General features: G+C 30.5%; 1 protein-coding gene across 2 annotated transcripts in view; it reads left to right on the top strand.

Annotated features, from left to right (window-relative positions):
• The window catches only part of LOC111034303 (nose resistant to fluoxetine protein 6-like), a 64054-nt gene that overhangs the window by 37530 nt on the left and 11042 nt on the right, over positions 1–15482 (top strand). For both annotated transcript variants that reach the window (XM_022315453.1, XM_022315454.1), the window contains exons 3-8: positions 732–958; positions 7310–7521; positions 8040–8119; positions 8210–8403; positions 10315–10475; positions 12396–12564. In XM_022315453.1, the coding sequence (XP_022171145.1) occupies positions 732–958; positions 7310–7521; positions 8040–8119; positions 8210–8403; positions 10315–10475; positions 12396–12564 (1043 nt within the window). The remainder of the gene's footprint in view (positions 1–731; positions 959–7309; positions 7522–8039; positions 8120–8209; positions 8404–10314; positions 10476–12395; positions 12565–15482) is intronic.

Below are 15482 nucleotides of genomic sequence, written 5' to 3'. Positions count from 1 at the left end.
CAATTAAAATTATAGTTATGTGTATTATTAAACATGATTTACGTTATCGCCTATCATGTTCCGTTCTTATCGAAGATGTTGACGTCAAACGATAATTCCTGCCATATTATTTAACATTCAGCAGTCATTAGTCAATAATATAAAAAACTATGCATGGAAACGGATTTAACAATGACGTGTTGACATACCGTGGTAGGTATTCGATGATAAGGGTGGCCATATTAAGTTACTTCGTCTTCCACCAAAAAAAAGTGTCAGAGGTACAACTACTCTAAAAATTGTTTACGCTATTTCGAAAAATGAGTTGGCCCCTTGAGTCCTCCACAAGTCAAGCCGACGTTGAAAAGATTGTGCTCGAGATTGTTTATATGACCCATTGATCTGGAACTTCTAGTGTACACTCAGTAGTGTATTAAAATATCACCTCTGCTTGAATTCTTTTTTTATTTTACACCATGTAAGATAGTAATATATTATATCTTATTTTTAATATTGTTCATCTTGGATCTCTAACTAATTTATTGACCAACTGCCTCCTACAGTTTTTTAAGTCCATCATTTACAATTTGAATACCATTTTACTCATAACTCATACAATTTATACACTTATACATGTCACTCGGCACCACAGACCAATAATTTCATCCAAGGCATTTTGTCAAGACATTGCGTTGCTGTATTTGTCACGTTCGATAGTTGAGTGAGTGTTAATATCTTAATTTTGATTGCAGTGTACGATTCTTCAGCAAAAATACCATCGGGCATCCTGAACGGAAATATAAACCAGTTTGGGGACTTCGATCAGTGTCTAAGAGTAAACGATGAAAACTTGGGCATTCAGGGACAGTATTGTTTAACATACGCAGAAATGACGTTGCCATCAAATGCCAACGAAAAATTAAAATACATAATCGATCTCATGCATTCACACTCAGCCTTCCGTAGTCGGTTGGAAGACGTAAGTATAGATAATTGTTTATTGTGTACAGTGATTAAATTTCATTATTTTGGTCTCTGTTCAATATTTTTATATTTCTGTACGAGTATCGATCATTATTCATAATAATATCATAGGTAATTATTATTTATTAATGATAGGTATTCGAGTTGTACATTCGAGTTGAAAGTCTCGTGATAATATTTATGCTCGTATAAATTGTTTTTATTATATTTATCATTACGTAATATGGTACGAATTGTTGAGCGTATTTTTTAATGGGTTCTTCCGAGCGTTAATGCTTAATGGTAAAGGTACTTTATCGAACGATAATGAGAAATATGTACCTATATTTTTATTGTTATTTTCACACGATTGTGCCAATTATAATATGAAACGGATGTGATTTAATTATTATTTGTTAATACCACCCAGTAATTTAACGTAATGACTACTAGTTTTTAAATTATCGAACTGGTATACCTTTATTAGTCTATTACCTACACCGTAAAATCAAACAAAGTTTAAACAAAGATATTATTGTCGGGCGACGTGGTTCGATAGTATAAAGAAATTAAAGAAAAAAATATTCATTTTTTGTAACGAAAAACGTAAATTGATGATTTTTGTACATTTTCTGTTTTGGGTTGTATTAGACCACTACTGGCACTACTTATGTTCCTAGTCCTTACATAATATGTGTATGTTTTATAATTTTATTTATTTCCGGTTTATCTAACTATAGCATTACATGCTTTAGGGATAAGCAGTCCTTCCCCCGGTACTTTCCATCACCGCACAAACATGACCCAATACCGCACAGATTTATAAAAATATATAGCCTAATGTCGCTCATAAAAATAGAACGATACCTCACAAATGTAGGTACTAAAAATTTAAAACCAATACAAATATTACGCAGAATTTAATTCAAATTCCATAAAATCAAAAAACACACTCCAAGTTAAAAAGTCGAAAATGTGTGGGTTACATCAAAATAATTAAAAATAGCATCCATAACGCTATTATAGTAGATGTATATAATGGGGCGATCTTACGTCCCGTTTTTCGTACCTCTGTGTCTTTATTCCGTTGTCCCCTGTGTAATCTTCGGTCACTAAAATGTCCGGTTTTCAGAAAGAAGACCGAGAATCAAAGACAGTAAAAATAAGAATTTCCGAGGCAGCTGAAACCTTGTAGGTACCTACCAGAAATTGACGGGCTGTTATCGATAGAGTTTTGTAGACTTGTAGTTAATGTACCATTGAAAGATTATTTCTTAAGCATAAAAAAAGTGTCCAACAGTTTTATTAGTCTTAAAGAATCTCTCCGTATCCAAACTTTTTTTTTCCATGTGAAAAACATACGACTACATTTGTGTGAGGTAATGTGATATTCAGCGTTTTAAGACCTGTGTAATGTTTTGTCCTACGCGTATTTTTTTTTGAGCACTTGCGAGTAATTGCAAATGAAGACAGAAAGTTTATTTAGAGCACACTACTATCCTATTACAACAATGAAAAAGTGGCTTGGCGCTGTCAGAACAAGATATTGTACATCCATCAAGCATCGTGTCACCGTCTCTACATAGTGCACACGGTATTCCGGTTACTGTAAACAATTAATACGTAATGAATAATACTATATAGTGCCATAAATATGCTCATGAACACGACCATAGTTTAGTGTGTCAAGTATACGGATTAAACAATAATGGTAAATTGTAATAACATTATGATGGGTACTGGATAGGTAGGTACGTATATAGTATGCCTGCGTAATCGTAGGTAAACGCGCGTAGCATCGAACAGTTCGACATGGACAAACGACCGTGAAAAACAATACGAAAATAAAATAATATATCCTATGGACGTTCTTATAAATAATACGTTGTAGGCACAATGATATTAGGTCCGAAGTTTGATGATTATAAGAAGTCAATGTACCATGAATGTCAAACCTGTTATTGCGATTGTGCCGATATTACCCATAGATTTATCGAGAGACTATTTTATTTCAAATCCTATCCTGATATTATTATTATTATTATTATTATTGTCATTAGTTTATAAAAATAAATTCCCAACATATCGTGTTGTTCTCAAATATGAACAATTTATTATCATACGGGTCAGGGACATTACACACGGTCTTCCCCGATGATGATAGACCATTGATCTAACTTTATAATTAAAAATTTTAAACTTACAGACTACTGAGTACCTTATTATTTGTTTATATCTATGAAAAAAAAGCTTTCGTCTGCCAGTCTGTTGTCTGTACTTACGCACTTGCAACTTGGTACAAGTTTAACAAGTATAATTAATATTATAAATCGAAATAAATATACATTTTTTTTGTCATTCTAAATGTTATATATTTGACAGTTTATTAAAATTTAAATTGTTTATAAATTATAATAAACCGAAGATGTGTAATGTGTATTGACTATTGAGTAGGTGATTAATTAGGTGTTCAGATTTGAAATTTTATAAATGTTTGACTACAAAATAATTTGCAAATTTTCATGATTTTGATGAATTTCGTAAGATTTAAACTTAAAACGCTTAGACTTAACTTTCAAGCTTTTTCACTGAAAACATAATTTTTATCATACAGAAATATAAATTTAAAAAAATAGATTATTTTAAATATCTATAAACATCACAAAAAAGGAGAAATATTTTGAAATTGATATCATTAATATTAAATAAAAATATGAAGATTATTTGTTGAAAATTTCAAGTCTATACTTTCCAATTACAAGAAAAACCAAAATCTCTTTAGCTCAAAACTGCTAAAAATTGACATTTTTCGTTATTTTTGTTTTTGTTTTCCTGGTTATTATGATAAATACTGGGTCCCCGCTCAGACTCTAAAATTAGACGAGATCGGCTTAGTGGTTGCCGTACGGCCAACTTATTTTAAGATAAAAAAAAATACCCAACAGGGATTGCTGTTTTTAGCCCGTATAGCATTGGCTGTATATTGTATAATTTATGTCATTTAATTTAGACGTCATATATCACGTATGACCCATTGACCCACCTTAAAAACAGATTAATATTTAACGTTAGGTGCTGGCACACTTTTACTGTAAGCACAGTCGCATAGGCACAGAGTCAGGATTTTTTCCATGAGCCAAACATAGGCGGCATTTGGACGTATTTGGTCTCTCTGTAGTTGGTATACCTCCCCCAAGCCTTTAACAATTTTTAACTTATTTTATCCATTTTACTAGTATTTCGTATTGTCAAATTATTTTTTCATATTATACAATATAATATCACTCAACACCTCGTATTCTATAATAGGTAATCAGTAGGCATTCGAAGTGTACAGGTACGACCTGGCTATCCGCATTTGTGTGTAGGTATTGTACTTTATTTATTTATCACTTGTTTTTCTATTATTATTTTTTGACGTGTTTACAATGTTTCCGATGTCCGTAGTATGCTCCTACGCGATTCGAACGTATCTATAATCTATACATTTTAATACCTAATGTATTCCATTTGTTTGGGCAATATGTCATTTTAATGCGTTTTAGAGTTTAGACACATAAATTACGTAGTTTATGTGTACATATGACGTGTGCAGCGTGTGTTTTACAGACACCAGGAAGTCGACTGCCTGTGTCTATGTACTTTTATTGTTTTGTAAAAACGCCGTTTGTCTGTGCGGAACGTATTTACCATAAAAAAAAAAATCGTTTATCTTGATATGATTGTGTAATACATAATACCGAACTGTATGTCTATATAGTAACGCTTGCCATCATAAAACGTTATTTAACTTGTATAGGTATATACCATAATATAGTACATAGTAAATACATCATAGTCTTTTACAAATATCACTAAAATAAAACATAGTGTGATATTAGACAAACATGACGTACTTACCAGATACTGTCATCGTATACTGAAATATGGCCAATATCAGATGTTTATCGAGCATAATTGAATATTTTAAAAATAATGAAGTCACCACGGTATGATGTATAGCTTTGTTTGTCTGCCGTTGTCACGTTTTTAAAGATAAAAATCTTTTACCACAACAGCCATATTAATTTATTCTTAATATTATTTATGCTAATACGGCCGTTATTTTTAATTGGTATGCCTACTACAATAACATTATGGTTTTAATAGTAATTTAACGGTTAAAGCGGACGTCGAATAGACTATACGAGTGACGGCCGCCTTATTGGAACTGCCAAAGTGCCAACTGGAGTACAAGGGAGAGAGGGGGCTCTACCGAAATAGTATGTTGTTTGGCAAGGGCGGAAAGTGAGCTATTTCAGTCACGGGTGACGTGTGCGCACGAGTCGCAGACGAGGGATACATTGCACCCAAGACCGAAATTGCCTTCCGGCTCGGGCCGGGAATACTATTTTCGATCACGACTCTGTCGTCTCCGAAACATCCTCCATCGAATTACAGAGTACTCCAAAATGAACTGAGTTCTTGCCCTATAAGATATGGCAAACTGTTTCACAGAATGTAGCACGGAACTACGGACGTAACACACCGACCATAGCTTGCGTTTGGTTTATTAAACAAAACTTATCGATACGTTCATGACCAGTGCTCAAATTTCATACTCATAGCTTCGACGATTCCGGCTAGGCGATGATGAATCAGTCGGGACAAGTTCTTTTACATACATAGATAATGCAAATGCATGTTGGAAAATAATTTAGGCTCATGTTAAATATTTTAATATATACTTCATTCGTAACTCATGAGAAGTCAAAGTGTAATAATAATAATATTCTCACTTATTTATCCAGTAAAACAATACGTGTTATGCCGTATAAGTATTCTGATTTGAACAGTAATTTTAGAATTTTCAGAAAACGTATTTACCAAAATATCAAAAAATAATGTGTGGGGCTGGCCCAACGTTACTCCAGCCTTACACATGAAAACGATCAATTTATTAATAATAAAATTAAATTGTAAACAATGACATTAATTTGAAGCTAGAAACGCATCAATCCAGTAGATAAATATGACTGATACGGCAAAGATAAAGAAAAAAGTTTTGAAATACTGTTTTGAAAAAAACAACTGAATAATTGTTATATCTTATACGTTTTTGAAATAAAAATTAATTTTGTTTTATGACTCACTTCGTAAGTATAAATATTATGAAGAAAAACAATAATAACTCGACCAAAACTCTTAAAATTGTTTGAAAATTCTTAGGTATTTTTTTCTTAGGTACATCAGATACCTTCTTTTTTAAATATAACTTCAATTTATTAAAAAAAAAAATAGTTAATTATATTCAAATGTCAAAAAAATGCGTTTTGAGTCTGAATTTAGCTTTCCTGAATAAATTGCATGTTAGATAGGCGCGAAAAAAAAATTGTTGAAAACTAAAAATGTTCAGAAAAAAGCATTTATCTGCCTTATTAGCTTTCTGAAGACTGCAAATAAAATACGTCACAAATATCGTGGTACTCTATTATTTCGATGCATTATTTATAATCCAGAAATTAGACTATATGACCTTCAGAACTGCTGAGTAATAAGAAGTTTAGGGATACCTAATCATAAGTTCATAATGTAGTTAACGATTTCGTCCAAACAAAATTTAATCTATTGAGGAATTATAATTAATTTGAGATTTTTTGAGGTCAAGCATCGTGTATTATTTGAAAAAGTTTTTATTGTTGTTGCTTAACAATAAGTATATATATTATAATATAATGATATGACCTAACCTTTTCGGAAAGTTAAAACACTTTTAGCCAAATAGCAATTTATCACTGTCACTTCCTACAATTTAACTACCTGTGATTCGAACTCTAATAGAAGTTTTGTTTAAAAATAAAAACGACCTCAAGGCAATTCAAATCAGTTACACATTTTCCAGTATCCGGTCTCATTACAGGGGATTAGTTCTTAATTTTCCACGTGAAGTACATTACATACATATAGCTAGTGCTCAAGGCTATAGGTTGGTAATTTTGATTTTATCAACATAATATATAATATGTGTGTATCATTATTTATTAGAGTTCGGATGTTTATGACCTTAAAAACTCCAAAAAATACATTAAATGTAATCAAAACAAGTATTTGTTGTAATTAGAAATACATTTTGTATACATGGATTCCTTATTAGTTATTAGTAATGAAATTATGAAAATTATATATAGAGATCTCAAATCCCTTGCTCTGTAAAATTTCTGTCACTTGATGATTTGATAATAACTAATAAGCGATATATCTATGAGGATATTGTAAAGCTAAGTACATTTGCCTCAGTCTTTACACTGGAGGGGCATCGATAATACATAATTTGTTTTAATTTTTCAATGTACCTACTGCAACTGTTGAACATGATTTCGTCTTTCAGCCCGGCCATCGCGTCCCGAGGTTTTCCACCATGAACTGGGCTGTTTGCACGCCGGCGAGTTGTTCTCCAGCCGACATCGAACATGAAATGTATTTATTGCTGTCAAAGTACGTCGACACAACTGAAATCAATTTGCGTCTTAAAGTTGATCCGGACATGTGTCAAACGTACAGGCCTTCTGTCGTGCCAACAACGGGTTCGTTGATCGCAGTGTAAGTCCAAAAGATGAAAGTCACGTATATGACGAACTTAGGTACCTACATAATCATGCACTGGATAAAAGTATGAACTATAGTGGTTCTCAGATGATGTGACCATAGCGTTTTGTTCCCTAGTCCAAATTATTAAGTACAAAAAAACGAATACAAAAAAAACTTTCAACAAACCATACAAATTAATTATAATTACCTATTTTATTTATTACGTACTTCTAGTTTTGATAATCGAGTGATTTATGTAGATTATAAAAGACAAAATACAAATGATCTAAAATGATCTGTATTATATATTTATCCGAAAACATTCATTTTCGAAAAATGTTGTAGGTACTCATTCTAAAATATAAATGTTTTCCGAATTTTATAGTTTTCTGAATCTTGGCATTTTAAAACATTACTTTTAAAAACATGCACCCAATTCGGTTAGGCTATGTACGTGTTATGGGTAGACATAGCCATTTAACAACAACGGACGTGTGCCAATGTATAATAATATATCTATTAAATTACAGGTCGGTCTTTGGAATTCTGTTCCTGGTCATAATATTGTCAACCGTTATGGACAAGTACAACATGTTCCAGAGTGTGGAAAGTGAGTGCACCACGGATGATGTGGTCCACGTAACAAACGATTATTGTCGTTTATATTGATATCAACTGGATTTTTATGCGATTTTTCCAGGCACCGTGTCGAAGGTACTTTACTCGTTTTCGTTGAAGAGGAACTTTCGACAGCTGTTGAGCGTTAATGAGTCACCTGAAGACATCAGGTCGGTTCACGGAATCCGTGCCCTAAACGCTCTCATGCTGCTGGCCTCTCATAAGTCCATGGCGATGTTTTTCAACCCTTATTCGAACAGGACCGCCATGACGGAGGTAACGCTTATGTATTATATTGCATAAATAAATTATAAATATATAATATTTATAAACTATAAATTATGATTAATGATGAGTAAGTGACGATCATTTTTTAGTGCGAGATTATTCGTTATTTACTGATAACAATTTTTTCGATTTTTTTTTCGGTTGCTACTGCAATTTTTCAAGTGAACATTTACTGTACACTTGAAAGAGCAGCTATTCAGAGTCTGGACGACTTCCTATCAACTGTTTAATATTTTTGTGCATTTTAATACAACTACTTATTAATTACTGCCAATTGTGAGTGAAATAGTTTGCATAAAACATATTAAGTATACTGCAGTTAAAAATAATTGAGCAAAATATGTCTATATAACAGCCTAAAAGTAAAAACTGGTAAACTTATTCAATACTGTGTAAACGAAAAAAATAGTTTTTTCCCCGCGATGAGACGGGTTTATAGATAACAATTTATTGATTATTATTAAAAAAAAAACAAAACAAAATACACCTATACGCACGAATAATATAGTGTATTTTATACTTATTCTGCGTAGGTATTTGCCTTTATTTCTATATTGTCACGATATTTTCCAATAGCATCCGCCAGCGATGACTGTGCATTAATGCTGTTGTTTGCGAATTCAAACGTGAGACCGACGCACCGGGAAGTGACCTAAACAATTCCACTTCAATATATTATATGTATGTTTGCATCGGAATAATGAATCACCAGGAAAAACGCTTTTTTTTTAATTGCGATCACGACGGTTTGACGATTTCACCTTGGCCCGTCGTTCTGCGTTTCGCGTCGTTTGACGCGTACCTACACCTAACTTTTAAAATGAAAAACCCCAAACAATTATTGTGGTTCGAATCTTGTCATTATTATTACTATATAAATAAATAAAATTGACCTCAACCGAATGTACCAATTTCTCTCACATTTTCAAAATTTTTATAAATATCATTATAATTCAAAATAATTTGCAAATTTTCGTGATTCTTACGATTTTGTCAAAATTCAAAATTCAAAAGCTCATAACAATTTATTGTGGATTTACTCTCATTTTTTTTTAAAAATTATCCACCAACAAAAACTTACAAAAATCTTGTATTACATTTTCAAGTTTTTCGACCAAGCGAAAAATTTTTGTCGACTTTAGTTTAGAAAAGACAATCGAAATTTTCATGTGATTATAAATTGTTTAACACTAGTCAAAATATTTTGAATATTGTATAAAAACCGTGGATATAAACATTCAGTGAAAATGTCATGTATCTATACGATATTTTTTTTTAAGTTCCACCAAAAACCAAAATCGATGTTGTCAAAAACCTGGTTTGCGTAAAAATGTACGTTTCCTTTAATTTTTTGTTTGTTTTTCCTGCCGTTTTTGAAAACTATTGGTTTTTTTTACCTTTACCCCTCGAGGTACCAACAAAATTCACTTTCTTACCAGAAAAGAATGCTGTTGAAGAAAATCGAAGCACTTTTACTGTCCCAAAACGTGATGATAAACACAACAAAACACACATCATTGTAAAATCATCAATCAATACATTCATCACTCTCCGTATAGAAAATCTGAAGAGGAAATTAGGAAATTTGGAAAGGGGGAAAATGAATCATTGATCTATACATCTAGTAACTAGAATCTAGTGTGTAATTTGAGATGATTTACCGCTAAACCATTAACTATACCTATTACCTACCGTTAATACCGACATGGCTTGACAAAAAAGTCGAGTTAATATTTTTTTGGTAGGTATAAAAATTTACTGTCAATATATATGCCTATAATCTATTTCCTACATGTAATATAATAATATAATACCGATCAATATAAAATGGAAAAAAAATAATCATAGTTCGTCTCATACCGACACCAGTATACCATTTTCTGAAATATTATGTTCTAGCATCTTGGAAAGCAGTGGACTGTTATTGCTCGGGCTGCGAGTCTCTACACGGATCCTTTCATATTCATGAGTGGATTATTGACTACGATATCGTTCTTGAGACATTTAGATCGAAATGGCAGGATTGATTTGCCAAAAGAATTCATTTCTAGATTTGCCAGGTACGTACGCTATAACCAGTATAATAAGTATAGGTTACAGCACATATAATTAACGCCTGATTTGATTAGGAAGATAATTAATTCACAAGTAACTATATCAACAATAATATTATGTCTATACCGAACAAATTTTTTGAACTGAATAATCGTTACTGAGATTAATTAATCATATATTTTAGGCATGTTATAAGTTTAAAAAAAAATTTTATGATGTAATTAAAAAAAAATTTGTGGGTTAGTTAGGTACCTACAACTTATTTGCCATATTTGAAGGTATAGTTTCTTCAATTGATGCTATTATGTAAATGAGACAGTTTGATGCATGCTTTTACCTCATCTGCCAGCGGAGTAACCAATGGAAACAATTTATATGCACAAAAAAAAAATGATTTTTAATATAATTATAACAAGCTATATAATGACCATTAATAAAAAAAAACTTTCGATTTAACCCGTGAATATCAAAACCCTTGTTGAGTTTTACCTCTTTGAAATATAAATTTTGAAAAATTCTTTCTTAGTCGGTCACTGCATCATAAAACATAACAACTGACCAAATTTCATATTCATAGGTTCGGTGGTTCTGTCTGCAGGGCAATGATAATCAGTCAGGTCAAGTTATTTTCTACACCTATATAGATAATCCATGTTGGAAAACAATTTAGGCTCGTATAAAATATTTCAATATACTTTATTCATAACTCATAAGAAGTTTAATAATTATTATAATATTCTCACTTGTCTATCCAGTAAAGCAATACGTACACGATGTCATGATATTACAACATTATGTTTAAAATTGGTGCGTAGAAATTATACAACTACGTACAACGTAGGCATAGTCAGGTTACGTAGAATTCGTAACGACGTCACAACGAGGGGAGGGGGGGGGTCACAAATCCTAAAACCGGGCTCACCTCTAGTTGCACCACGGTTTTCCTGAATAAAATGTAAAAATATTTACCAACTTTCTACTTTAAAATGATTTTGAATATAAATTATAAATACATCATACTTTATAAACAAATACATATGTATTTCACACTACATATACCATTGATTTTTAGAGCATTTAGTTCCGAGCTCTAGCTACACTGATTCGTTGTCAGTGGCTCGTAAATTTAAAACGTAAGTGGCAAGGCAGATATTTTCAAAATTCCTTGGAGAAAATTATGTTCTCATAACTATCACCTACGCATACACGATTATAAAGAACGTATAGATACTAGGAAGATATTATATTTATTATAATCATTAATCGTGCTACTAAATTACATAATTTTTTAATTATACATTGAGATTACTACATTTCGATTATGAAAAAGATCAATGTGATAAGAATTATTCAAATTGCTACATTATACCGATTTTTTTAAAGTAAAATGTTGTCATATTTTAGAATTACTAACAATAATAATAATTATTATTATTGAACATTTTAGAGTATGGTATTTTTTCTTTCTCATTTTATTTTATATTTTTGGCTCTCCTTTATATTGTATTTTTATTTATACCAATTAAAAGTTGAGAAAAATGCAATTGTTCCCCTCACTACAGTGGACAGTGGTGGGATGTGAACAGCAGTCATCGTGTTTATAATTTTTTGGAATAATTAAAAACTTAAAAAAAAAAACTAAGACATTTCATTATCTGTAGACAGTTTTAAGTAATAAATAATTATTCAAATGCAAAGAAGTATTAAAATGAAAAACATTTATAATTTTCTTTCTTCCTGACTTTCTACAGAGGTGAGGCGCACAGCATCACTTGCCTCTTCCAGCGAGCCGTCACTAACACTAAGCGTTTGACTAGTATTACTAATAATATTTATTTCTCTTGTACAATAAAACGTGAATCTTATGTAAACCGTTAGGTAATATATATTAATTTTGTATTAATTATAATTAATTAATATTGCAGACTAGTGCCGACGATGGGCGCTATCATATTGTTCTGCACTCTGATTTTACCGAATTTGGGTTCCGGTCCGCAATGGAATCTAGTGGTCAAACACCACGCTGACATTTGTGAAAAGACATGGTGGAGAAACTTCCTGTTCATCCACAATTACTTTGGATTCAAAAATATGGTAATACTAAATGAGGAATGAGGATATAATATAGCAATATATTATGTACATTAAATAAATCGATATTGAATTATATAATTCATAATGATATACATTATACATATTATAACTATATTTTGTAGATTTGTAGATATGATTATTAGTGCGACCATTTTGTACAACCATAAAATATATCATTGACTTGTTAAACATCTTATGTTCTCGGTGATGTAACTTCATGGGAATTAAAATATAATTCGTTTAGATTACTGGGTACTTTACAAACTTCCCTTGGATACATTATATTACAATAAGTCAATATGATTTGTTCAGGTATTTACCGTATAGATTGCACAGTACCTACATATAGTTATATAAGCAGGTCAGATAAGTACATGATGATTATCAACTTTATTTAATCGAAAAAATGTCTTCTTGTTGTGACAAAATAAACTTTTTTTAAAAGTCAACGTGTGAAACTGTAAACTGCGACAAAAAAAAAAAAAAATGTTATACAAACTGCGATAAACCTGATATGGTACATTATACTGGCTGCGATCATTTTTGATAGGTAGACATTATAATATTATACAATCTGGGCATCCGTGACAATTTGTTTAAAAGAAAGAAATGATTAGTAATGTGTAGTAAAAATTTATTTTACGATCATAATGCAAGTACCTACCTATAACTACATAGTAAATTAAAAGTTATTACGAAATATTATTTTACATGGTAGTTCATTATTAATGCGGTTTTCAGACATTTTTCGTTTAATAATATTTCTTACGGTTTGAAATTCAATTGTAGAATCTGGTTCACGGTTATGTGTAGTAATATGTACCAAGAAGATGTTTTTTTTCGTAAAATATTATTTCAATTTATGTACAACCCAATTTTTCTTTACACTTCTTATGAGAACATGTTTGTTTGGTAATAAACAACTTTTTTGTTTCATAATGGATTTTAAATTTTAAATTACTTAATGGTAATCGTTGTTTATCTTTCTGGCTAAACATCAATGTGAATTTAATATTAAATAAAACGATTTAACAAAACTTTGAATTTTATTTTTGGTTTTAAACACAGAGAAACTTTTGATTTACTGACATGTCCATAGAACATTATGTTCTTCTTTTAACTGCATCGAACACTAAAATGATCAAATGTTTGAAGTACAGTAACGGCGATATTTTAAATTTGGTATCAGCAACATTTCCAAATGTATGACTATTGATTGATACAAACCATATCAGTTACTATATATAATGTTGATATTTATGAAAGTTTTATATTTATTTTTTTTGCAGTTTGAACATTTTATTTTATTTTTGGAAAAATGTTAACTTTTTCACAGCATCTTCCTTCAGCAAATGTTTTTGTCTCAGAAAACATGTTATTAATATTTGGAATTATTACTAGGTTTCTAATCTATTTTTCACTATCTTTTATTTCTATCATTGTAAAAATTTTTACTTTTTAAATTACAGTATACATTTTTCCTCTCGTATTCTGGAGCAGAATATTTTTCTTAAAAAAATTTTTGCTTAAAAATTGAACATCAAACTAGTAGATAATAAGTTATGTGTTTGTCACTTGATTTAGAAGCTCGGAGTAACATACCAAAATTGTCGATAAAAATGATAAGAGAAAAACACACTCAAACACCTTACTCTGTATATTATAACTCTTCCATTTAAACTATTTTTCAGAACATTTTGATGATATTATATTCCTGACATTAGCTACAAAGTTTTATTAATTTAACCATTAGACTAAAATAAATTATTTTATTGAAAATATTATATTGTGTAATAAAATCTTACGAAAATAACGTAATACGTCTTTAAAAAATAAAAATAAATAATAAGATTTATGCAAAGATTATAGTAAATATTAAAGAATGTTAATTTTATGTTGCAGAATTTGGTAATCATTAGTTTTTTTAATTTTTTTAATTTTGGTGAATTTAGTTATTAAATAACATGGTTATATATTACATATTATTTACGTACATAGATGATAAATCTATTAATTAAATACGTTTCATAATTAACTAATTGATATGCTTATTTTATATTGGAAAACAATATTTCATTTATGTAGGTACTTTTTAAAAAATAAAACGTTATAAATAATTCATGTTTTTTCCTTGTAATTTGAGCACCTCAAATTGAGTATATTTTGTATAATGAATAATGACGTAATCAAATTAAATTATATTTTAGCGCAATGGCTTTTCTGCGCTCTAATTATTTACAAGTATCAGACTTATTTTATGTTTTATTCTTATACCAGATGTTGTTGAATCAATATAAATATGCACGTGTACTGTTAATCGAAAATGTGTACACGATAATATTATCATCAAAATTCACAAACGTATTGTAATTTACGAATAACTGTCATCTCTATACGTTTGTACTTTGCATTTGACACTTGGAGTCCGACACAACAATAATCGTTTGCAGTGTAGATGGTCTATAATATCGGTGATACACGACTGCGGACGGTTCTTATCGGGGCGACCTTTTTATTGACACGATTGCGAACGATTATAGTTTATCAGATTATAGGTATAATATAATTATACCTATAACTTTAGATAGTGGTTGAAATGCATCCAATAACATTAAAAAAAACCTCATTGTTATGTGATACTTACATTAAATTAATTGTATTTGTTTTTATTGTTTTTATTTTGTATACTTACTTAAAATCGTGAAAGTTCAAATTTTTTTTAAAACCCTAAGGTGGTTAAGTTTATAATAATATATTAATATAGCTCCCGATATGACGTTTAAATAATCATGCAATTTCAAAGTCTGGGTACCGCGGAAATTAACCTTACGTGGCCCCTTGGAAGCAGCTTGGTCGAAATGTCATGTTTATCAAAACTTCTATACCTATCTAATATAATTTATAGTGCTATATGTGTA

This window comes from Myzus persicae, unplaced genomic scaffold (genome assembly GCF_001856785.1).
Source record: "Myzus persicae strain clone G006 unplaced genomic scaffold, MPER_G0061.0, whole genome shotgun sequence".
NCBI lineage: Eukaryota > Metazoa > Arthropoda > Insecta > Hemiptera > Aphididae > Myzus > Myzus persicae.
The sequence above is the reverse complement of the archived record's forward strand: the minus strand, read 5'-3'. Positions and strand labels throughout refer to the sequence as shown.